This window comes from Tachysurus fulvidraco, chromosome 15 (assembly GCF_022655615.1).
Source record: "Tachysurus fulvidraco isolate hzauxx_2018 chromosome 15, HZAU_PFXX_2.0, whole genome shotgun sequence".
Taxonomy (NCBI): domain Eukaryota; kingdom Metazoa; phylum Chordata; class Actinopteri; order Siluriformes; family Bagridae; genus Tachysurus; species Tachysurus fulvidraco.
The window spans coordinates 4216314-4240034 of NC_062532.1; the positions used below are offsets into that span (position 1 = coordinate 4216314).

The 23721-nt window shown below is 41.9% G+C and overlaps 2 gene segments (V, D, J or C); both read right to left on the bottom strand.

Moving 5' to 3' along the window:
- Positions 1-2260: 2260 nt before the first annotated feature.
- Positions 2261-23709, bottom strand: LOC125138850. The segment is given in 2 exon segments: positions 2261-2670; positions 23658-23709. Coding segments are annotated over 2 exon segments (447 nt in total).
- On the bottom strand, positions 5010-5823 carry LOC125138819. The segment is given in 2 exon segments: positions 5010-5687; positions 5772-5823. Coding segments are annotated over 2 exon segments (351 nt in total).
- Positions 23710-23721: the final 12 nt, after the last annotated feature.

The window sequence follows — 23721 nt, forward strand, 5'->3', positions numbered from 1 at the left end:
CATTTCTAATGTGGGTGCAGTTTAAATATACAGGATACAGATAAAGACCAAAGGTTGAGTAAACTTTTCAGTAAAAAAGTATTTGTATTACTGTAATAATGTTTAGAACCTTTTATTTTTTTGAGATTTCTATCACTGCAGCTTGAGTTTATGTTTGAACCAATAAGAATTTTAAGGCAAGTGTTAATGAGTAAGTTTATACACTATCAGGTGTTTTTGGGTGAATCTATAACAAGAAAACTTACAGAATTTTTTATTCATTTAGAACAGGAAACTTTATTTCTATTCATTTATCATTCTGTATAATTTAGAACCTTACATTATAACAGCATTATAAAATACATCTTGTCATGTTACTGAGAAACCTCACAACCACAGGAGGATGTAGTTACATAAATTATAGTGTTTTTATTTGTCCAACCTGTGTTTAACAACCCAAATAACTAATCACACATTATGGAAAGAGTGAAAAAGAAGAGAAAATGTAGATATTTGTCTGATAATGACTGATACTGAATGAGTCACTTTATTTGTTGAGCTCTGCTGCCTCCTTCAGTTGTTTCAGTTATTGAAGCTCAGACTATGAGAACAGACTGTGTGTTAAACACAACACACTGCTGGAAACATGCTGTATTATTCCTGAATCCACTCATTAAACACTGATTCCAACTGCTGGTTCAAAATCCTGTAAAATGAAGGGATTAATAATGGTTCAGAATGAAGACTCTTTCAATAATGTTTTCTTTTTTATATTTAAAAATGACTTTGTGTGACTGTGTTTTAAAATGCTGCAAACGATTCTGACTTCATTCCAGTGGAAGAAAGTGAAAGTGTGACTGAGATGATTTATTAGTTACACTGAGAGGATGTCTGTAACATGTCTCATAAGGTTTTTGTAAGAGGAATCCACTATTCTGTCTCACTGTGTGAGACGAGCGCAGTAATACACAGCTGTGTCTTCAGTCTGCATGTTCTGTCCTCCAATTGTTATTGTGTTAGTAGAAGTGTCTCTGGAGATGCTGAACTTATTTTTCAGTTTCTCACTGTAACCTGTACCCCCACCACTGCTGATGTATCCAATCCACTCCAGAGCTTTTCCTGCAGGTTGTCGAATCCAAGCTGTATGATAGCTCGTGACTGAATATGAAACCTTGCACTGGATGGAGAGACTCTGGCCTGGCTGGACTGTCATGGAAGCAGGCTGAGTCAGTTCCTCACCATGCACATCTGTGGAGGAAAACACATGGTGATATCTCACACAATATATGCTGCACCTTTATTCTTCATCTAGTAAATGAATGAATTTGATAAAGCACTCACAAGAAGCAGCTGCCAGCAGGAGCAGTAGAGATGTAGAGAACATGGTGTGTGTTGTTTGGACTGGAGTCTTCTCTGTTCTCCAAAGTTTAACAGACACCATCACATCATATAAATAGAGTGAGATCCAGCTCTGACACTTGGATTTGTTTATCTGCTGATGATGGGAGGAGAATGTATCTGAAATGTATTTAAATCATGAGGAGGAGATTCATCTGATGGAGGATGTGTGGGTTTATAAACTCACCTACAGTATTTTATAAACATCATGATCATAAAGAATGATTGTAGTTTTTCCTTTTTGAACTGTGTGTATTTACAGTACGAATGATAAGTAGTTCATGCTAATAAGCGTGTTATACGAGTTATAAAACACTTGTCTGTGTGATGTAATGATGTCATGTTAAATAGAAAGTACACAGTATTGAATTCTATAGTAATTCAAATTCTTTAAAAATGACCTTATAACACTTTCCAGATTGATGGACAGATTCTCTAAGATAACTGCTGACGTCCTTCATTCTTGCTGTTATTTTAACACACACCTGAATGCTCCAGAAAAGGAAACTGACAAAACTTCAGTTTTTACAGTATAGAGATATTATAAGTCACATTTGCTAGTGATCAATTATTCAATGGCATTTTATTAGCAGCACCTGGCTTCTCCATATTAGCTTCATTTTTGTTAAATAAATACTGAAATGGTGTAAAATGTCATGTGTGCTTGTTCATCTGAGATTTTATTATCTAATTTGAAAACCAGCTAAAGACTAGTTTTATTATTTTATACTACTTTTTATTATATCTTAGATATATACGGTATAAGAGTTAAACCCAGAATTCAAGAGGGGGCACTTTCTTTTTCACATGACTGCAAATATGTTGAGAAGTAAATTAATAATCTTTTATCAGTATAAATGTCCAGACAATGTTCACAACAGTCCAGTAAAAATGTATTTCACCTCCAAGAATCTGGAAATGGGGGTTTGTGATGTGTCTGTAGTAAGTCTGTGTTTTTGTACTGATGTCTAAGGGGAAGTATCACTGTGTGTCGGGCGCAGTAATAAACTGCAGTGTCTTCTGTCCTCATGCTGTTCATCTGCAGATACACCTGCTTCTTACTGTCGTCTCTGGAGATGGTAAAGCGGCCCTTAACAGCGCTGGAGTGGTATATGTATCTACTGCCACTGTAGATGCTTGCAAGCCATTCCAGCCCTTTTCCAGGCGCCTGTCTGATCCAAGCCAAGTAATGGCTACTAAAGTCAAATCCAGAGGCTGTGCAGGTCAGTTTATGAGACTGATCAGGTTTGATGATCACTGGATCAGACTCGATCAGTGTCTGACTGCAGGAATCTGCAAGAAGACACAAACATAGGTGTTAAAGTAAAAAAAAGGAAGAAAAATAGAAAAATGTTAAATCGTGTCTCTATATGAAATAAATAATACTAACATTGAATGAAGATTGTTAGAGTAAAGTAACACAAAAATCTGCCTAGTCCCATCTCAAAGAATTAAAATGGTTCCTGCTGCTGTAAATGAACACAAACTGCTGCTATGTTGTTGGGCTGAATGTTTCAGCATAAATGGTTCAAACACAGGATTTGGTTTGCATGACACACCCACTAGAGATATAAAAACATCATGTGTTTCAGACAAAACATTGCTGTGTTGAGTGCAGCTCTGCAGCTGTTAATCACACTCACACCCCGTTTCATCTCCATATCAATTTAATGTGGAAAATAATTCAGCTGTTTATTATTATTAATAATGATATGAATGTGTTGTGATGTAATTAACACTTTCCTGAACTACACTGAACATTATAATCAAACCGTGTAACCGAACATGACGTTCATTCTGGTATAGGCTGAAACCCTCTAGATTAGGGGTGTCAATCTCATTTTAGTCTGGGGGCCGCATACAGCATAATCTGATCTCAAGTGGTGCCAGACCAGTAATCTCATAGCAAAATTACATAGAACTAAGAATAAGTCCACTTTTGTCTTTGTATTAGTGCAACAAGTAAGAACAAGTAAATTATGAAAATGTTTATATTAAATGAATTGTCCTTTGACAATAATATATTATGAACAACCTAAGTATTATGTGCAATTTCAACAACACTTTTACCCAGTTTAACATTTATTTAAGTGCATTATGCATAAAAACTGAACACAGTTATTGTACAATGGCACAAAACATTTAGTCACAGGTTTGTGGAACTTAAAAACACTGTCCTGCATGTTAGCATAAATCAAACTTCAAAATACAGAAATTGTTTAAAATCCAATTTCCAATTCCAGGAAGCAATTCTAAATACATGAATTGACTCCACACACATAAAATCTCAAGTGGCAGCTGTTTTAAAAAGAAAATCTTTGTCATCTTTTATTCTGCACAAGTGCATCAATATCAGGCATTATGTCCTGAGTAGCAGCCAGAATCCCATTTTAGTGCTTATGTGTGAGCTTTGAGTTCAGCTTCGTTTTATTAACGTTCATTACTGAAAAAACTTGCTCACAAAGGTAGGTAGTCCCAAACATGCACAACATTTTTGCATCCAGTGTTTTTAATTTAGGATAGCTTGGCAGGAGATACTGATAAAATGTGTCCAAGCCCACAGAGGCAAATTTATCCTTCAATTTTACATCACACTGCAAATCAATTATTTCACGTTGCATGTCAACGGGCACACCAGAAGCTCTGACTGTGAATGCTGAGCGAAAAACTGCGAATTCTGTCTCGAGTTTGCTAAAGACCTGAAATCGGTTCTCAAACTCCCTCAGCAACCCTGAAAGCTTGTATTTGTACTGTCTCACGTCAGGATTAACGCTTGCTGTGCACACATCTCTTAGACAGGGGAAATGAGCAGGGTCACCGCTTGCTATCTGTGTCTCCCATAACGTGAGCTTTAACTTGAATGCACGTATGCTGTCATAATACGGTTACAACATTTTGCGTCCTTGCAACAATTCGGTCAGATTATTCAAGTGCTCTGTAAAATCAACTATGAAATTTTTAATGAACTCCCCCTCACAGTACGGTTTTCATGCTAATTCTGTCTTCTTAGTTCTCCATGCAATCTGTTGTCTTGTCTAAATTGCCCCTCAGTGTGAATGAGTGTGTGAATGTGTAACATGACCAGAATGTACGCTCAGTGTTCCTGGGATGGACTCTGGAGCCTGCACTCTGACCCAATAAAACACTTCCTAATGATGACCGAGTGACTGAATACATTACCCTGATTATTGTCTCGTGATACTGAATGATTATATGATTAGTTACAGTATATATATCCTTACACCTCTAATTCCAGTAGTTTTGTTCTCTATTAATAAGAGCACAGACATTTGTTCTCTTCTGGACTCCTGAACACATAAAACCTGCAGACGCAGACGGGGAAAATGAGCTGCAGTTTATTTACAGAGTCATTTAAAGAACCGGAATATGAACATGTCTGAATCGGAACTTCGGGTGAGCAAGAGGATGATTTTGTATTATAACAAGGTGAATTTGCATAAACGCACTTCAGCTGTTAGATTTCATAGTTTCATGAATCCTTCTTGAAAACAAGCAGCTGCTGCCTCCTACAGGTGATTTTTAATTCCAGGAGTTTGTAGTAGTGATGCTGCAGTAAACATCTACATTTCAGTTTGATCTCTCATCAGATTCTGTGCTGCTGAACAGACTCTGTGTTTCTAAATTCAGGAAATGAACCATCGACCTGTAGTGTTCCTGCAGCTGGCATCACAATCAGGAGGAATAAAAGCATGAATAGTACAGTATATAGTCCCAACTAGTCATCACAATCATTGATTTACCTCCATTCAAATACAGAAATACACCATAATGTACATGTGATACATAATGCGGATTATTATTATAAATATTAACTGCTAGAAGAGATTGTTATAAAGAGGAAGACCTGAGTGCTGAGTGTGAATAGATGATGTTGTTTATAATAAAGGTCTCTGGGGTGCAGCTTCCTGCTGAGGGAATATTTACAGCTCACTAGGACGTGCTTGTGTAAGTTTTTGTACAGCTCTGGAGTCTGTTGTGTCAGTGTGACTCTCGTGCACAGTAATAAACTGCCGTGTCTTCAGCTTTCAGACTTTTCACTTCTAGATACAGCAAGTTTTTATTGGTGTCTTTATTGATGGAGAACTGGCCCTGTAGAGACTGAGCGAATATTGTGCCAGTGCCACCATCAATGCGCCCAATCCACTCCAGTCCTTGTCCTGGTTTCTGACGAATCCAGTGCATGTAGTAGCTGCCCATTGAGAATCCAGAGACAGTACAGGACAGAGTGACCGACTCTCCAGGTCTCTTCACCACAGAATCAGAGGAGGTCAAGGACTGTCCATAAGAATCTGGAAGAGAAGAATAGAACTCAGTAATGTTCTCTTATACTGATTATAATGCTGATAATCTTCACATAAAAAACATAAACATACATGAAATGAGTAGCAATAAAATACACTGTCCTAAAATCATCCTTCTCTGAGTTCTGCTTCAGTCAGATTTAAAGTGTATGGGAGTGTTATCTCTCACAGAGCTCACTGGAAACTAGAGCAGCCAAGAACATGCTGTTTATACACCACTCTATTTGAATAGGGAGCGTCCATGACCACTATGGAGGTGTTCAACCCACAACCACACGCTGCTCACTGGATAGATGAGTGGATGATAAGGTACTATGTAAATCTCTACAACAGAATGTTTCTCTATCAGAAAGGGAACCAAATCGAATCATTTTTAGAAGACACCTCACTCATCTAAGGAACACATTAGGAAACCTAAATGTAGGAATGGTTACGTGGTGATGGTTTATTTCACACAGACGGCTTTTTCCTGCTCCTGTATTGAGAAGCAGTAAAGCTCAGTGACAGAAAGTAAGGAATAAAACACTTGGGGAGGTTTTGTTACAGAAAAATAATCAACAATGTATCAAAGCAGAGTTTCTGTTATCATCACAACATGAAGTATTTTATTCATCACCATTTACAATTTTTATTTTCTTTTTTTATTTATTTATAGTTATTTTTAATCTTGTGTTAGGGCCAGAAAAACAAGTTATTTCCTGTTATCGTGTTCATTATTACAGCTAGAAACAGTCCTTCCCTCAAGATTTGTTCTGATACTGAGGAAAAAGTACAAATTTCCTTTCCTGAAGACTTTCTAATGCTGAAAATAAAGTCACAGCTTTAACCCTGATCTAGCTCTGACACTGGAGACTCCTTCCAACAACACGAAATAAACATTCTCTTTACAGAAATCTTCATCATATCAAATACTGCAGATTGTTTATCTTCAAATTAATTGTTCTCAAACAATTTATAATTCAATGTATTCCTAATTGTTTTATAAGTATTTAAATAATGTATAAAGTGTTTGTAATATGGGGATTAGTTACTCAGTAAAATGTAGTTGTTATTTAATTAAAGAAGTGAATTGTGATGAGGTTTTTGTGCAGCACTGCAGCTTGTCGTGTCACTGTGTGGTCTTCGAGCGCAGTAATACACAGCTGTGTCTTCAGTCTGCATGTTCTGTCCCCGTAAGGTCACAGAGTTACTGGAAGTGTCTTGAGAGACCACAAACTTGTCTTTAAGTGAATCCTTATTACTAATAACCCCAATATAATAAATTAAATTGATCCATTCTAAAGCTTTTCCTGCAGGTTGTCGAATCCAAGCTGTTCCATAGTGGCTGCTGCTATCAGTGATAGAAGCTCCAGACACTTTACAGGTGATGGTTAAAGTCTCTCCTGGCTTTATAAGCAGGAGCCAGCAGCAGCAGTGGAGCTGAAGCAAACAGGTTTGTGTTGAAGGAAGACTAATGAGAAGTGTTTCCTCTCTAGATCAGAACGCTGCTAATATTACAAGAGGAGATGCAGATTTGCATAAACATTACAGAGAGGCTGTGTTGAGTGCAGCTCTGCAGCTGTTAATCACACTCACACCCCGTTTCATCTCCATATCAATTTAATGTGGAAAATAATTCATCTGTTTGTTATTATTAATAATGATATGAACGTGTTGTGATGTAATTAACGCTTCCTGTGATGGTCAGATTGAAAACTGATCTATTTCCAGATTCCCTCAAATTAATCTGAATCTCCACCATAATCCATGAAAATGATAATAATTAGATAAACGATCCTTTATGTTGTTATCAGTCATGTGTAGGCTGCACTCTAGAGAATTACATTAAATGATTCTCATGTCTGCAAATTTCCTGCTTTCTGTTTTGAGAAGGTGAATATGAACATGGCTGAAGCTGTTAAAGCAAATTTACAGTACAGAGGTACAGTTAGACTACGGAGTTCACATATCCAACCCATTCCAGAGCTTTCCCTGGTTTCTGTCTGATCCAGTGCATGTTGTACTCAGTCATATCAGAGCCGTGTATCTTACAGGAGATCTTCACAGTTAAAGTGCACAGTTATTTAATTCATGAAGTTACTGCTACAAACCTGAAGATAATTATTTTCTAATAATCAATGGCACTGATTACTGTGATCACTTTTCTTCTTATACAGCAGCAGTCTGTGAACGGTGACAATTTATTTATTAATTAAAGAAGAATATGGTGAACTCTATTTACGTTTAATGTTACAGTTAATCTTATGGAACTTTTGTGAAATGTATGTATTCAATAATCACTAATTAAAGTTGGACATTTTTCTTACTATATTATTTATTTCCCTTTTGGTTCCTCTGTAAATATATGACTATAAGAGTCAGTCTCAGTGTTCATTGTGTCACAGAAATACATTTAAATTGCGGAGTATCTAGATCTTACTGGGGATATGAGAACAAGTTTGTACAATGTTACAGTATATTTGTTGAACTGTAGCTGTGTTGTCCTGTAAGGACTGTAATGTGGTGGATCTGTAGCAGAGGAAGCTAAAATTGAACACTTCAGTGAATATGTAAATTCTCAAAATAACCTTCAGGATCATTCTCCACCTCCACTTCTATTACCTTTGTCCGTCACTCCTCCATTTCAAGCAGGCTCAAATAACAGCTTTGTAACATTGAGTTTAGCTGCGAAAGGTACCTCACATGCTCAATCTATCAAACATAAGCCAATGTCTCAAAAAGCTGACAGTATACACTTACCTGCAATAAACCTATCTAATCTGTCTGAAGGTGTGATTAAATCCGAAGTTGGGAGGACCAGCCCCATCATGTACCTGTTAAGCCTTATGTCCCTCAATACATCCGTCCGTCTAGCACGCTACATCAGGTAGAGTCTCTGGCACAGTATTTAGCCAGACGAGACCTTGTTAGTTCAGGACTTTACCTATTTGATGGAACCCAGGAACTGGACCTCATGACTAAATGACTAGGAAAAGAATCTGGCGAAATGGTGAAGTGGATCCGCTCAGTGCACGTCAGTAACCCCGGTCTTGCTTTACACAAAACATTGGGAGAGACTACATGAGTGCTATGCTGCACCAGAAATCATTGAAAGGTCATTGTTTCAGAGATTGGACAGTTTTCCTAGGATTTCAGTTAAATATCACATCAAATTACGTGAACTAGCGGATTTGCTTATGGAAATCCAAGGTGCTAAAGAGGATGGTTATCTCACAGGTCTGTCATACCTCGACACTTCACGTGGAATTGCACCAATTGTAGATAAGCTCCCATATGGGCTTCAAGACAAGTGGGTGACTTCCGGGTCATGCTACAATGAACAAAATTATGGGCGCTTTCCTCCCTTTGAGTATTTCTGCAACTTTGTGTGCTTTGAAGCAAGGAAGTGAAACGACCCTAGCTTTATGCATCAAAGCAGTGCTACAACAACTGCAAAACCAGACAGAACCATTGTGAAGAGTTTCCAAACTAACAAAGCCATCACAGTTCACAAAACAGAGGTGCGTGCAGCCAGTGACGACCCTAACGAAATCTGTCCATTACACAACAAACCACACCCCTTGAAAAAATGCAGGACATTCAGAAACAAACTCTTAGACGAAAGAAAGGCCTTTCTCAAAGAATATGTTTCAAATGCTGTTCTTCGGTTTCTCACCTCGCCAAGGAATGCAAGTCCTACGTAAAGTGCTCTGAATGTGGTAGCAGCAATCATGATGCGGCCATGCACCCTGGCCCATCACCGCAAGTAGTCAATGCTCCTTCACCGTCGCAAGAGAATGGCGGGGAGGAAGATGATAACTCTAACCAGGCCGTTGTCAGTATAAGCTGTACAGAAGTTTGTGGTCCAGGTCAGTGGAGCCGCTCATGCTCAAAAATCTGCCTTGTAAAGCTGTTCCCAAAGGGTTCCAAGGACATAGCTATCAAAGCCTATGTAATTCTGGACGACCAGAGCAATCGTTCATTAGCCAGACCAGAATTCTTTGATCAGTTCAATGTGGAGAGTGAACAATTCTCATATCATCTCAGAACCTGCTCTGGCATAATCGAAACATCTGGCAAGAAAGCTGAAGGATTCCAGGTTGAATCCCTGGATGGAAAGGTCCTCATCTCTCTTCCACCGCTTATTGAGTGTCATGAGATCATGAACAATCATGCTGAGATTCCTACGCCAAGTGCAGTTCTTTCCCAGACTCATCTCTGTCACATAGCCAAGCACATCCCAGAACTAGAACCGACAGCAGAAATACTTTTGCTATTGGGGAGAGATGTGATAAGGGCACACAAGCTCAGGCAGCAGGTCAACGGACCAAACAACGCCCCTTTTGCCCAACGACTGGACCTGGGCTGGGTAGTAATAGGAGAAGTGTGCCTGGGTAATGCACATTGGCCAACGGTCAACACATTCAAGACCAATGTGCTGGAAAGTGGCCGATATTCAATTTTTCAACCCTGTACAAGTTTTATGCGGATCAAGGAGATGCAGCAAAGTGGGAACACATCCTCCAAATCAACTGAGAAGACACTTGGAGAGACAGTGTTCAGCAGAACCGAGGACAACAACAAACCTGCTCCATCTGTTGAGGACATAACCTTTCTAAAAATAATGGACACAATCGTCTATAGAAGCGATGATAATAGCTGGGTGGCCCCCTTACCGTTTAGAGAACCACGCAAGCCGTTGCCAAACAATAAGGAGCAAGTCGTTAATCGTTTTACAAGTCTGCAACGAACTCTGAAAAGAAAACCTGAGATGCAGCAACAGTATGTGGAATTCATGGAAAGGATCTTTATCACTGGACATGCTGAGGTAGCGCCACCACTGAAAGAAGGGGATGAATGCTGGTACCTTCCTACATTCGGGGTTATCATCCCCAAAAACCCAATCAGATCAGGGTGATCTTTGATTCCAGTGCTCGATACTCCGGCATCTCTCTCAATGATGTGCTCCTCACAGGGCCCGACCTCAATAACTCCATTGTTGGCGTCCTGCTACGCTTTCGGAAAGAGCAGGTTGCAGACCTAGCGGACATTCAGCAGATGTTCCATTGTTTCTTGGTGCATGAAGACCATCGAAACTTTCTCCGTTTTCTATGGCACAAGGACAATGATGTGAACAAGGAAATTATTGAGTATCGAATGAAGGTCCATGTCTTCGGTAATCGACCATCTCCTGCTGTGGCCATTTATGGACTGCGGAGAGCCATCAGAGAAGGTGCACAGGAGCATGGTGCCGATACAGTCGAGTTTGTGGAGAGACATTTCTATGTTGATGATGGTTTGTTATCTGTACCATCTGAAGCTGAGGCAATTGACTTGCTCCAAAGAACACAGGCCTCACTAGCTGAGTCAAACCTCCGTTTGCACAAGTTTGCTTCGAACTCTCAGACAGTTATGGAAGCCTTTCCGCCAGAAGATTGTGCCCCAGTAATCAAGGACCTAGACCTGAGTGGAGAAACTTCACCCACACAACGGAGTTTAGGTCTGCTATGGGAGATCACGACTGACACATTCACTTACTCTGCATTGACAATTACCAAACCATTCACCCGGTGTGGTGTCCTCTCTACTGTAAACAGTGTTTTCGATTCTTTGGGTCTGCTGGCACCCGTCACGATCCAGGGAGGAGCCCTTATCCGAGAACTTACTTCTGAACAGCCAGAGTGGGACACGCCTCTCTCTGAGAATAAATTAAGCGAATGGCAAGCCTGGAGAGATTCTCTCCAAGACCTAGATCAGCTTCATGTTCCAACGTACATACCCAACAACCTCACTAGTTGAATCAGTGCACTCAGAATTGTGTGTATTCTCAGATGCATCTACCAAGGCCATAGGTGCTGTGGCATATCTGAAAGCACTTCAGAAAGATGGGCAAGTAGAAGTAGGATTCGTCATGGGCAAGGCAAAATTAGCACCCCTATCTGAACCTACAATCCCAAGGCTCGAGCTCTGTGCTGCTGTCTTAGCAGTAGAGATGGCAGATCTCATTAAGGATGAGCTGGATCTGGAGTTAAACGATATAAAGTTCTTTACCGACAGCAAAGTGGTGCTCGGCTACATTTACAATGAGTCAAAACAATTCTATGTGTATGTCCACAACAGAGTTCAATGCATCCATCAGTCCTCGAAACCTGAGCAGTGACACTATGTGCGCACAGAAGAAAACCCTGCAGATCATGCATCACGATCTTTACCTGCACTATTCTTGGCAAAGAGTTCATGGTTTTCAGGTCCCTCATTCCTGCGTCAGCCACCTCCAAAAAAGACACAAACGACTGAGATGTTTAACCCATGAAGTTCTTTGCACACTAATGGCAGAAGTTACTGCTATCATAAATGCATGACCACTCCTACCCGTGTCTGTAGACCCAGAACAGCCATTCATACTTTCACCATCAATGCTCCTCACACAGAAGACAGGAGTTCCGCCTCCTCCCGGAGACTTTACGGACAAGGACTTGTACACAAAACAATGGAGACAAGTTCAGGCTCTCGCAAACCAGTTCTGGACCCGTTGGAGACGAGAATACTTGCCTTGCTTACAACACAGGCCAAAGTGGACGGTACCTCGCAGAAAGCTACAAGTGGGAGATCTGGTTCTGCTCAGGGACAAGCAGACATCTCGCAACTGTTGGCCCATGGCCAGAATTTCAGCTGTATTTCCTGGAAAGGATAGCCATGTAAGAAAGGTTGAAGTCACCACGACTGACCGAGGCAATATAAAAACCTTTCTGAGGCCAATTGTAGAGGTCGTCCTTCTTCTACCAAAAGACTGATCTAGAGACTAAGGTTTAGCACTTTTACAAGTTCATAGTGACCTTACGTAGGTCAGGCGGGGAGTGTGTTGTCCTGTAAGGACTTTAATGTTTAAATATTTGATTTAAATATTTTTGGTAAATATTCTATAAAAAAATATACAGTTTATGATTACTTTATCTACTTAATTTGCAAAAATGTATTGTTTGTTTTATGCGATGTCACTTCCGGTTTAGCTACTTCCTGTTTCGTCACTTCCGGTTGGCACTCGGTTATCATTATTGCAGTGAAACCGGCATGGCGTGCTCTTTATAGTATCCAGCGCATCCACTAAAAGCATCATAGAGGCAATGCCGTAAGTTAATTAATACAATATCTCACACGTTAAAGATTATATATTAGAGAGTATTTGTTCTAAAAAGGCGATGTTTTATGAGCCGTTAAAAATGGTTGTAACCACCGTGTTTTAGCGTTAGCGATGCTAAAAGCAAATAGTTTGTGTTTGTTAATTTATAATGCAATGTTAGCCAAAACTCTAAATATTGCTGTTTTGTTTTATTACAGTTTTCACCGTACTATGTAAATGAGAGAGTGACAGTAAATGATAAATCTTACTACGACTCTGTCTTCATTGGCTACGGTTTAACTCGGTGTTTAGTCAGCATTCCAACACACTGCACGAGAACACTACAGTAGCGCCACCTGCAGATCTTGTGAAAATGTGCAGTATATTGAAAGCACTTTTCTCTTTGACCACATATTGGGGTGGATTTGGAGGGTTGATTAACATGTTTGTACCACTGTGGTTTCTAGCATAGTAATAAACAGCAGAATCCTGGGCACTCAAATCAGTCAGCTGCAGATACACCATGTTTTGGAGTCTCTGGTCATTTCCAAACGTCCCTCAATGTTTCTGGTGTATATTGTTTTACTGGCATCAGACCAGATAACCCCAATCCATTCCAGAGCTTTTCCAGCTTGTCTGATTCAGATGATGTAACAGAGAGGAACTGCAACTAATCCTTCAACCTACATTATCATAAGTTCTTGTTAGTGATGTGATTATTACAGTGTTTGTCATGTGCAGTAACATTAAAAAATTTGTATTATGGTTTAAAATCTGTCAGGGAGCACCCTGCTTCTTCTCCTGTGCACGCCCCGCCTGCTCGGAGCTCAGCGTACTGATTACCACACCTGCTCCTCATTACACTGGCCTATATAAGCACCACATTTGCTCCATTCCAGCATCCGTTATTGTTTACTGTTTCCAGTGTGTTTACTCTGCAAGCTCTTTTCATTAAACCCTGTTTTGCTGGTGCCTCGGCTTCAGCCTCCCTCACTTCGCCTAACAGAATAACGGACCGAAAGACAAAGGACAGGATCCGCAGTCTTACGCTGGGTTCACCGCGCACTTTCTGGAAGTGTTTTGCGCCTCCTCCGGCGTCCTCACCGCGGCCGACCAGCTGCTCAGCTTACGTCAGGGGAATGACAGCATTTCGGATTACAGCCTCCGTTTCCGCACCCTGGCGTCATCTACTGGCTGGAACGAGTCAGCGCTTCTCAGTGTTTATCGGCAGGGATTGAATCCTGAGATCAAGCAGGCCATGGCAGTGCATGAGGATATAGTGGGGCTAGGTTACAGTGGAGCCTATGCAGCTGGGCTCCCAGAGACTGTCCCGGAGAGAATGAGACCGCCGCCTGGCCATGGGAAAGTGCCTGTACTGCGGATCGCTGGGACACTCCGTCACTCGGTGCCCCGTTCGTGCTGTGGTGAGTACTGTTGAGCTCCCCACTGACATCTCACCCTTATCCAAGCTCACTGTGTCTCTTCTAAGCCCGCTCTATCTATCTCTGTACATGCCCTAGTCTCCGGCTCAGTGGGGAACTTTCATCTCCTAGGCCTGCCTCGACCGCTTATGCCTCCCCCGAGAGAGGGGCTCCCAGGACTTAGAGGTACAAACCATACATGGATGCCCGCTGGGAAATGGGTTGGGTGAAGTACTGCACAACGGTAGTGACACTCCAAGTGGGGCTATTCCTTCGAGAGGAGATCAGGTTCCTGGTCCTGGAGTGTTTCACCGTCAGCGTGATCCTGGGGAGACCATGGTTACAAAAGCACACGCCGAGGTGCTCCTGGGATCCCTGTGACGTCCTGGAGTGGAGTCTCTACTGTAAGGAGCACTGTCTCTCCCAGCTTCCGACGCTGGTCCAGGGGGCTATGATCGGCGCCACCCGGGTGGAGGAGGCTACGACTACAACTCAGCCGAACATCCCCGAGATTTCGAGGACGTGTTCATTGCCCAGGCCGCCACCTGTCTCCCCCCTCATCGACCCTGGGACTGCTGCATTGACCTGCTCCCCGGTGCTAAGCTACCCAAGGGCCGTGTGTACCCGCTGTCCACTCCTGAACACCGAGCAATGGAGGAATACGTCCAGCAGGCTCTCCGTCAGGGGTTTATCACGCACTCATCCTCTCCAGCAGCATTCAGCTTCTTCTTCGTGGGAAAGAAGGATGGAGGTCTTCGCCCCTGTATTGATTACCGGCAGCTGAACTCCCAAATTGCTCCTCTTCCGTATCCCCTCCCACTCGTGCGGCGCGGCAGTAGCACGCAGCGGCCTCTCCGGATTCAATACGGTGCTAATTACGTTAAGTTTTTATTTACGGTTTTGAGCCCGACCATTGCTTCTACATGGATGCCAGAGACAGCGGTGTTCATGTATACAAACATGTATACAAACACCAGGACCTAATAAAGTACAGAAATCGTGTAACAACCAACCTGCACGATGATGTACTGGTTAGGCTTCGTGACCTCGGCTTGCTGCGGAGACCAGGCCTCCAGTCCCCGGTGTCGCCTGATACCAGAGACCAGGGGAGGGGACGCCGAAAGCGGTTCGCGAGGAAGCGGAAGCGTGGTAAGCGAGCGGGCGTCCGTGCTAGGCTAAAAACAAACCCTAGCCGGCCGGCTCTCCCATCCATTCTACTATCCAACGTTTGCTCCCTGGACAATAAACTGGACTACATCCGACTCGAACGCTCTACACGGAGAGAGGTTAGAAACTGCTGTGTGTTTGTTTTCACGGAGACGTGGCTCAGCGACAGAGTTCCGGACGCCGCCATTCAGCTGGACGGGCTAACTTCATTTAGAGCCGACAGAAATGCAGCTCTTTGCGGTAAGACTCGCGGTGGTGGTGTGTGTGTTTATATCAACACGGAATGGTGCAAGAACTCTGTGCTTGTTTCTACTTACTGCTCATCGTCAGTAGAGTTTGTGACTGTTAGATGCAGACCATTTTATTTACCACGGGAATTTACTACTGTTTACATTGTCGGAGTTTACATTCCTCCTAGCGCTAATGCTAAAGAGGCGCTAAGTGAGCTATACGGAGCTATTAGCGACCTACAGAATGTTCACCCCGACGGACTTTTTATCATCGCCGGAGATTTCAACCATGCAAATCTTAAGTCAGTGCTCCCTAAATTCCATCAGCATGTGGACTTTGCTACGAGAGGTGAAAACACGCTGGATCTTGTTTACACAAACATTCCCGGCGCGTACCGTGCGGAGCCCCGCCCCCACCTCGGCTACTCAGACCACATCACTGTTATGCTAATTCCTGCATACAGACCACTCGTCAGACGCTCAAAACCGGTTCTGAAGCAGGTGAAAACCTGGCCAGCAGGAGCCACTTCTGCTCTTCAGGACTGCTTTGAGTGCACTGACTGGAATATCTTCAGGGAGGCTGCAACCAACGGCGACTCCGTCAACTTGGAGGAGTACACGTCAGCAGTGACCAGTTACATCGGCAAGTGCATTGATGACGTGACCGTTTCCAAGACCATCACTACACGCCCCAACCAGAAGCTGTGGATGAATGCTAATGTGCGTGCTCTGCTGAGGTCTAGGGACCTAGCCTTCAGAACAGGGGACAGGGTGGCCCTAAGAACAGCAAGGGCCAAACTGTCCCGAGCCATCAGAGAGGCAAAGCGTGCACATGCCCAGACAATCCACAGCCACTTCCAGGACAGCGGAGACACCCGGCGCATGTGGCAGGGCATACAGGCGATCACAAACTACAAGACAGCTTCACCTGCTTGTGATAGCGACGCCTCCCTCCCAGACGCGTTGAACGAGTTCTACGCTCGGTTCGAGGTACAGAACAACGTTACGCCAAGGAAGACCATCCCTCGTCCCGACGACCAGGTACTCCGTCTATCCACGGCCGACTTGAGGAGATCTCTATGCAGAGTTAACCCACGGAAGGCTGCTGGACCAGACAACATTCCTGGCAGGGTGCTCAGAGAATGTGCGGAACAGCTAGCGGATGTCTTTACGGACATCTTCAACATTTCCCTGAGCAGCGCCGTTGTTCCTACGTGCCTCAAAACTACCACCATCGTTCCTGTCCCAAAGAAGTCTACAGTGTCTTGCCTCAATGACTATCGTCCCGTTGCACTCACACCCATAGTTATGAAGTGCTTCGAGAAGCTCGTCATGAGGCACATCAAGACCCAGCTACCACCCTCACTTGACCCCCTACAGTTCGCGTATCGTCCAAACCGCTCCACAGACGATGCCATTACCACAGCCCTCCACTTAGCCCTCACCCATCTGGACAATAAGGACACTTATGTACGAATGCTGTTCATAGACTTTAGTTCAGCATTCAATACAATCATCCCTCAGCACCTGATTGGGAAGCTGAGCCTGCTGGGACTAAACACCTCCCTCTGCAACTGGATCCTGGACTTCCTGACTGGGAGACCTCAGTCAGTCCGGATCGGGAACAGCATCTCCAGCACCACCACACTGAACACTGGAGCTCCTCAAGGCTGCGTGCTCAGTCCACTGCTGTTCACTCTGCTGACTCACGACTGTGCAGCAATGCACAGATCGAATCATATTATTAAGTTCGCCGATGACACGACCGTGGTGGGTCTCATCAACAAGAACGACGAGTCAGCATACAGGGAGGAGGTGCAACAACTAACTGCCTGGTGTAGAGCCAACAACCTTTCTCTGAATGTGGACAAAACTAAAGAGATGGTTGTGGACTTCAGGAGAGCACAGAGCGACCACTCTCCGCTGAACATCGACGGATCATCTGTAGAGATCGTCAAGAGCACCAAATTTCTGGGTGTTCATCTAGCGGAGAACCTCACCTGGTCACTCAACACCAGCGCCATCACCAAGAAAGCCCAGCAGCGTCTCTACTTCCTCCGAAGGCTGAGAAAGGCACATCTCCCTCCCCCAACCCTGACCATGTTCTACAGAGGGACCATTGAGAGCATCCTGAGCAGCTGCATCACTGTCTGGTTTGGGAACTGTACGATCTCGGATCGCAAAACCCTGCAGCGGATAGTGAGGACAGCGGAGAAGATCATTGGGGTCTCTCTTCCCTCTATCATGGACACTTACACCACACGCTGCGTCCGCAAAGGCAACAGCATTGTGGATGACCCCACACACCCCTCACACACACTCTTCACCCTCCTGCCGTCTGGAAAAAGGTACCGAAGCATTCGGGCCCTCACGACCAGACTGCGTAACAGTTTCTTCCCACAAGCCATCAGACTTCTCAATAACCGAACTGTACTATACTGAGCACAACATACACACACATCATCTGTATGGACTGCACAGACCCTCACAAAACACACACACACTGTTTTGCACACTTTTCTGCTGTTTTTGCACATATTGGACAATATCTCAGTCATCTGCTGTTTTTTGCACAACTCCATATATAATCCAAAGGACCTGCTGCTAAGAACCTGCTGCTGTTCATTCTTTTACTGCACAAAATATTGTTTGAACATTCAGTATTTACACCGGTCGGTCGGCGCTGTTTCTGTTACTGTTTATTGTCTTTTGTGTATTGCATTTTTTGTACTTTTTGTATTGTCTTGTAACTTAATGTCTGCACTGTTTTTTGTCCTGCACTGTCTTGCTTGTCTTGTCCTGCACTGTTTGCACCAGGTTGCACAGTTGCACTTTATGTGGCTAAGACTACTTACATGTCCTTAGCCCTGTCTTTGTTTTATGTAGCACCTTGATCCTGGAGAAACGTTGTCTCATTTCACTGTGTACTGCAACAGCTATATATGGTTGAAATGACAATAAAAAGCTTCTTGACTTGACTTCTTGACTTTATCAATCAAGGACAAAGGTATCATGATTGCTTTATGTCTCAGTTGAGTGGTGTCAGTATGTAACATTTTAGTGTGATTCCGAAATCCTTTGAATATGCCAATTATTCTGGAGTCACATGGCTTAGTGTACAAAGGTTCCATTCTGCAAAAAACCTCACAAAAAATCAGATTTTCTTGAACTCCATGTATAAGGCAGTAGCTATCATTGGTCATTCTGAAACATTCTTTTGTCTTTGGCGTACCAGAGTTAACATTTGATTTCTTAGAACTTGATATTGCTTGCCTCTCTGCCAATCTGTTAGCTACTTGAATCAGTGGATCACTTGAACCGCGGATAAACCTCTTGATTTGACCCATATTGTTCTCAAACTTGTACGCTGAACAATAGTGTAATGATCTGTTGTAATTTGCAACATCAGTGAGATGTAGCAAGCAATGCACATTATATGAGATGAAACTCATGCTATACAGGCTGCTACCTTTTTCAACAAAATATGTTAACAGCTCATCTGCATAATCACGATGCTCCATTAGGTTTTCACTGTACAAGATGCGCATTCCAATACTAAGTGAAAGGAAGTGAATATACTTCTCCTTATCGAGAACATATTTCAAAATCACTGGTCCAGTATAAAGCAAAAATGTTCGGAATTCGGTTGCTTTCCAGTGCTTCAGTTCATCTAACCCCCTGGGTTTCCTATTGAATTCAGGAGGTATGTGATGTCGGACAGCTTGATGAAAATAAGTAATGGTGCTAAGATGTCCAGCTGATAATCTATGGGACAAAGGTCCTTCTTTCCACAGCATCAACATTCGCTTAGTCACTCCTAGATCTACACAATGCATGGGATCTATTGGGAACTGCCTGATCATATCAATGTCCAGATTCAAGAGAATGCTATCTGTTTTGTGATGTTCAGGATTTGTCTTCTGTCTAAATGACTCATTGGTTCTGAGATTTCCTTTATACAAAAAAAGCATTTTGCTCTCATGAACTCCCTTTACATCACAAAAGTCACAGCCATAGTGGCCATTAAACTGAACTATTCCTTTGATGAGGGCTCGTGCTGGTGCATCACATATGATGTTTTTGAGGACAATTCTCTTCCCTTTAAAGCCTGTTTCCATCAGTTCTTGCAGCTCCTCCATAAAATCCCTCAAAAACTCCAAATCATTTGGTTTCTTTGCTCCAGAAAACAGAGCAACAACAAAAGGACTGTTTTTCACTTCATCAATGTTGATGACAGCACACTGAAGTGGCCACATTGTGAGGTTTTTGGACTTGAAAATGGGTAGGCCATCAATATTCAAAGAAATCTCAAAGTGGTCGTATTTTGAAGTCTCTTGCTCAGACAGAATATGCGAAAGACCTTCCTTTAATCCAAAATATGTGTATTTGCCACCTATCAAAAACAAAATTTTACAGTTCAGTGAAATTTCTGAATAATATTGCCAAACGAGTGCATGGACATTTTCAAAGTTAAAATGTACCTGATTTTTCTGTTATTCTCAAACTGCCAGAACGAGGTGTTTTCAATAGTGTTCGTCCATCTGCTGGAACATCAATGTCATGTTATCAGTGAAACAGATGAGGGTGCTGGGAAGGAGAACCCAAACGCAGGCCATGGTCCAAAAAAAAGAAAATTTATTAACATAAAGGATAGTAATAAATGTCTATATATGAAAACATAAATGCACAGAATGTAACCAGGCAAAGTCTTGGAGGGAAAAAAAATAATCCAATCAGAAACGGGCAGTAATCCACACAGGAAAAAGGGTAATCCGAAATGTCAATAACCGGAGCGCAAAAAACGGAACCAAAACAACCGGCAGCAGAGAAAACTCACGTAAGGAATGACAGGGAAAAAAGGTAATCCGAGACGGGAAAATCCACACGGAAATAGAAAACGCGAGGCACAGATAACACCCGGACCGGAGGCTGGCAGGAGTGACTCAACAAAGCGACGTAGTGACGAGAGATCATCTGGCGAGAATCTAGCATAAACGGCGTGCTTAAATAGCAGTGCCGAGTATAAAAGTCATGCGACAGGGAATGACGTCACCAGAGTGCGCCGCGAAGGTGAGCTTCGGATGAGTGCGCTGACACATGTTCCTTCAAAATCTTAAGCAAATGAGTGAGAGAGGTCATGGAGATGTTGAATTCTATTGCCCACTCAGACAGCTTTTTCTCCAGAGACAAAGCTAGCTCTGAGTTACTTTCACTGGTAACATCCATGGAATCATTTAGTCTATCAATTTCATACCATAGCACTTGATCTTGCATATTAATTATGGTATTCTGTTGTGATTCTGAATCATACTGTTCTTGCAAGTCTTCATTTAGATGCTGCTCCACAACATTCAGTCGTCTGATGAGTAGTCTGATTCAAGTTCTCTGGAGGAGTGTTCACTATCAGAAGTGTTTTCATTTTTTTTCTGAAGAGCCAAAATGATCTTTTTTGATTTTCTACGAGCTTTTTGTTGCTGTCTTTTCAATGCCTTAATTTTTGTTTCCAAATCCTAACAGGCCAAAAAGAACTTCTGTATTAGTAAAACATTATATGAAACACATACATCTTTTACAATTTTTTTTGGTTTGAGAGGACAACCTTAGCCACTCTCACTGATTACTGTATTTGATAATTGTTTAAGAAGTCTTCTTTGGACAATTGTTGTGTATCCTAAAGAAAGTGTGTATCATAAAGTACTTTAAACTACACTTTTGTAGATCTACACTTTACATTCTTAATGATGTAGTGTTGCATCTGATGTCTGGGTAAAGTTGCTTGTTATGTTAATAAGAGGATGAATGTCAGTCACTTTGAGTTTTGGTAAATGGGAAGTGACGTTGAAGCTTTTAACATAAAACAGCTACAGTTCCGCAGATAGAAGTTGTTGTTAAAAAAACTAGTCATATACTGTAGCGTGGTGAAATAAGGCTTTTTATCTTTAATATGAGTGTCTAAGAGTAGGCGTACTTCATCTTTTTATCCAAAGAGCAATGATAGTTTACGCTATTCCACCAGTGTAGCAATCTTGCTTACTGTTGTTTTACAGCGCTTGTTAATTATTGAAATATAAGTATAAATAAAAAAATAATAATATATTGAAATATAAAGTTAGTAATGTTGTATTGATCTGACATAACAGGCTTAACAATTCGCAAATACTGATATGCAAACTAGCTGCAGCTAGCAATTTTGGTGTGATTACTGAAGGTAAAATGGCTGGTGCACATGTAGCATGTGTGAGCAGTACTCTGCTAAAAAAAAAAAGACCAGACCACATTGCACATCTAAAAGTATGTAAATAGGCCACTCACCATTTCTGCGGTGTAACAATACCATGCACAACTTTTTCTTCTTCTTTACATGTTTTATGGTGGTTGGAAGACCAGCTTAGATGGTGCATTTACCACCACCACCTGGACCGGAGTGTGAAGCATTCACGTTGAGCTCACGCTTTACACACATGCTGAGGATCACAGTATGAAGATCAGATGAACTCACGTTGAGCTTACGCTTTACACACATGCTGAGGATCACTGTATGAGGATCAGATGAACTCACGTTGAGCTCACGCTTTACACACATGCTGAGGATCACAATATGAGGATTGTGTGATGTCACTGTGATCATCGCATGATCTCACGTGTTGACTGGGTTGGGCTTAGAGTGAAATGAACAAAACACTAATGTGTCTCTGTGATTAACTGAACTGAACATGTTCAATCAACAATCATCTAAAATGAGCCTCACACGATAAAGTCACAGTTTCTGTGTTCAGAAGGTGCTAGTTACATTTCTAGAACATAGGCTGTGTATTGGGACTATGATGTGTGAATTACAATGTGTATTGGGACTATGATGTGTGTATTACAGTGTGTATTGGGACTATGATGTGTGTATTACAGTGTGTATTGGGACTGGGGTGTGTGTATTACAGTGTGTATTGGGACTGTGATGTCTATTAGTTTGTTGGTTTGAGGAACAGTCAGAATCACATTTATCACATTTTTCTGCCTGTGGGTTTTTCCAGTGCTTCCTGGAGCACAGAAACAGGGTTTATGTATATTTTCATTGCTGATCATTAGTTTAGGCCACGCCCACTTTAGGGTTATACCCAGGTACATTTGATTCAGTCGTGTGAGCAAGAGGGTGTTTTTTTTTTCATATCAGGATGAATTTGCATAAACACATTTCAGCTGTTTTCATAGTTTCATGAATCCATCACAAAAACAAACAGCCGCTGCCCCCTACAGGTGCAGATACAAAAATATTATAATGTTCTTGCTGTCAGCAAAAAAAAACTTTCACATGGACCAACAATGTAAATAAAGAAAGTAGGAATTCAGAATTGGAGCATTTTTATCAGCATGGTTTAAAAGAGAGAAAACACTCAGACACAGTATCAGCAGTAACATAGTAAATCATTTGGTTTAACCAAATTATCTACTTCCATAGTTCTTAATATGTTAATTTAATTAACTTTTTTTTATTCATTTTCTCAAAGCAGCTTTAAAAAAAGAAAAGAAACGTACAATAAAAAATAAAATGTAAATTTTTTCTATAATTTTTTGTAACAGACTGTGAGCCTTTCATTTGTCTGTAGTAAGTCTGTGTTTTTGTACTGATGTCTAAGGGGAAGTATCACTGTGTGTGACGGGCGCAGTAATAAACTGCAGTGTCTTCTGTCCTCATGTTGTTCATCTGCAGATACACCTGTTTCTTACTGTTGTCTCTGGAGATGGTGAAGCGGCCCTGAACAGCACTGGAGTAAAACTTCCTATCACTATCACCCTCAATAATTGCAACAAATTCCAGTCCTTTTCCAGGCGCCTGTCTGATCCAAGCCATCCAGTAGCTACTAAAGGTAAATCCAGATGCTGTGCAGGTCAGTTTATGAGACTGATCAGGTTTGATGATCGCTGGATCAGACTCGATCAGTGTCTGACTGCATGAATCTGAAATAGAAGAATATTCAAAGGTGGAAGTTAACATTAAAAATGAATGAATGAAAAATATTTAAATGATGTAATAAATAATACTAACATTGAATGAAGATTGCTAGAGTAAAGTAACACAAAACTCTGCCTAGTCCCATCTCAAAGAACTA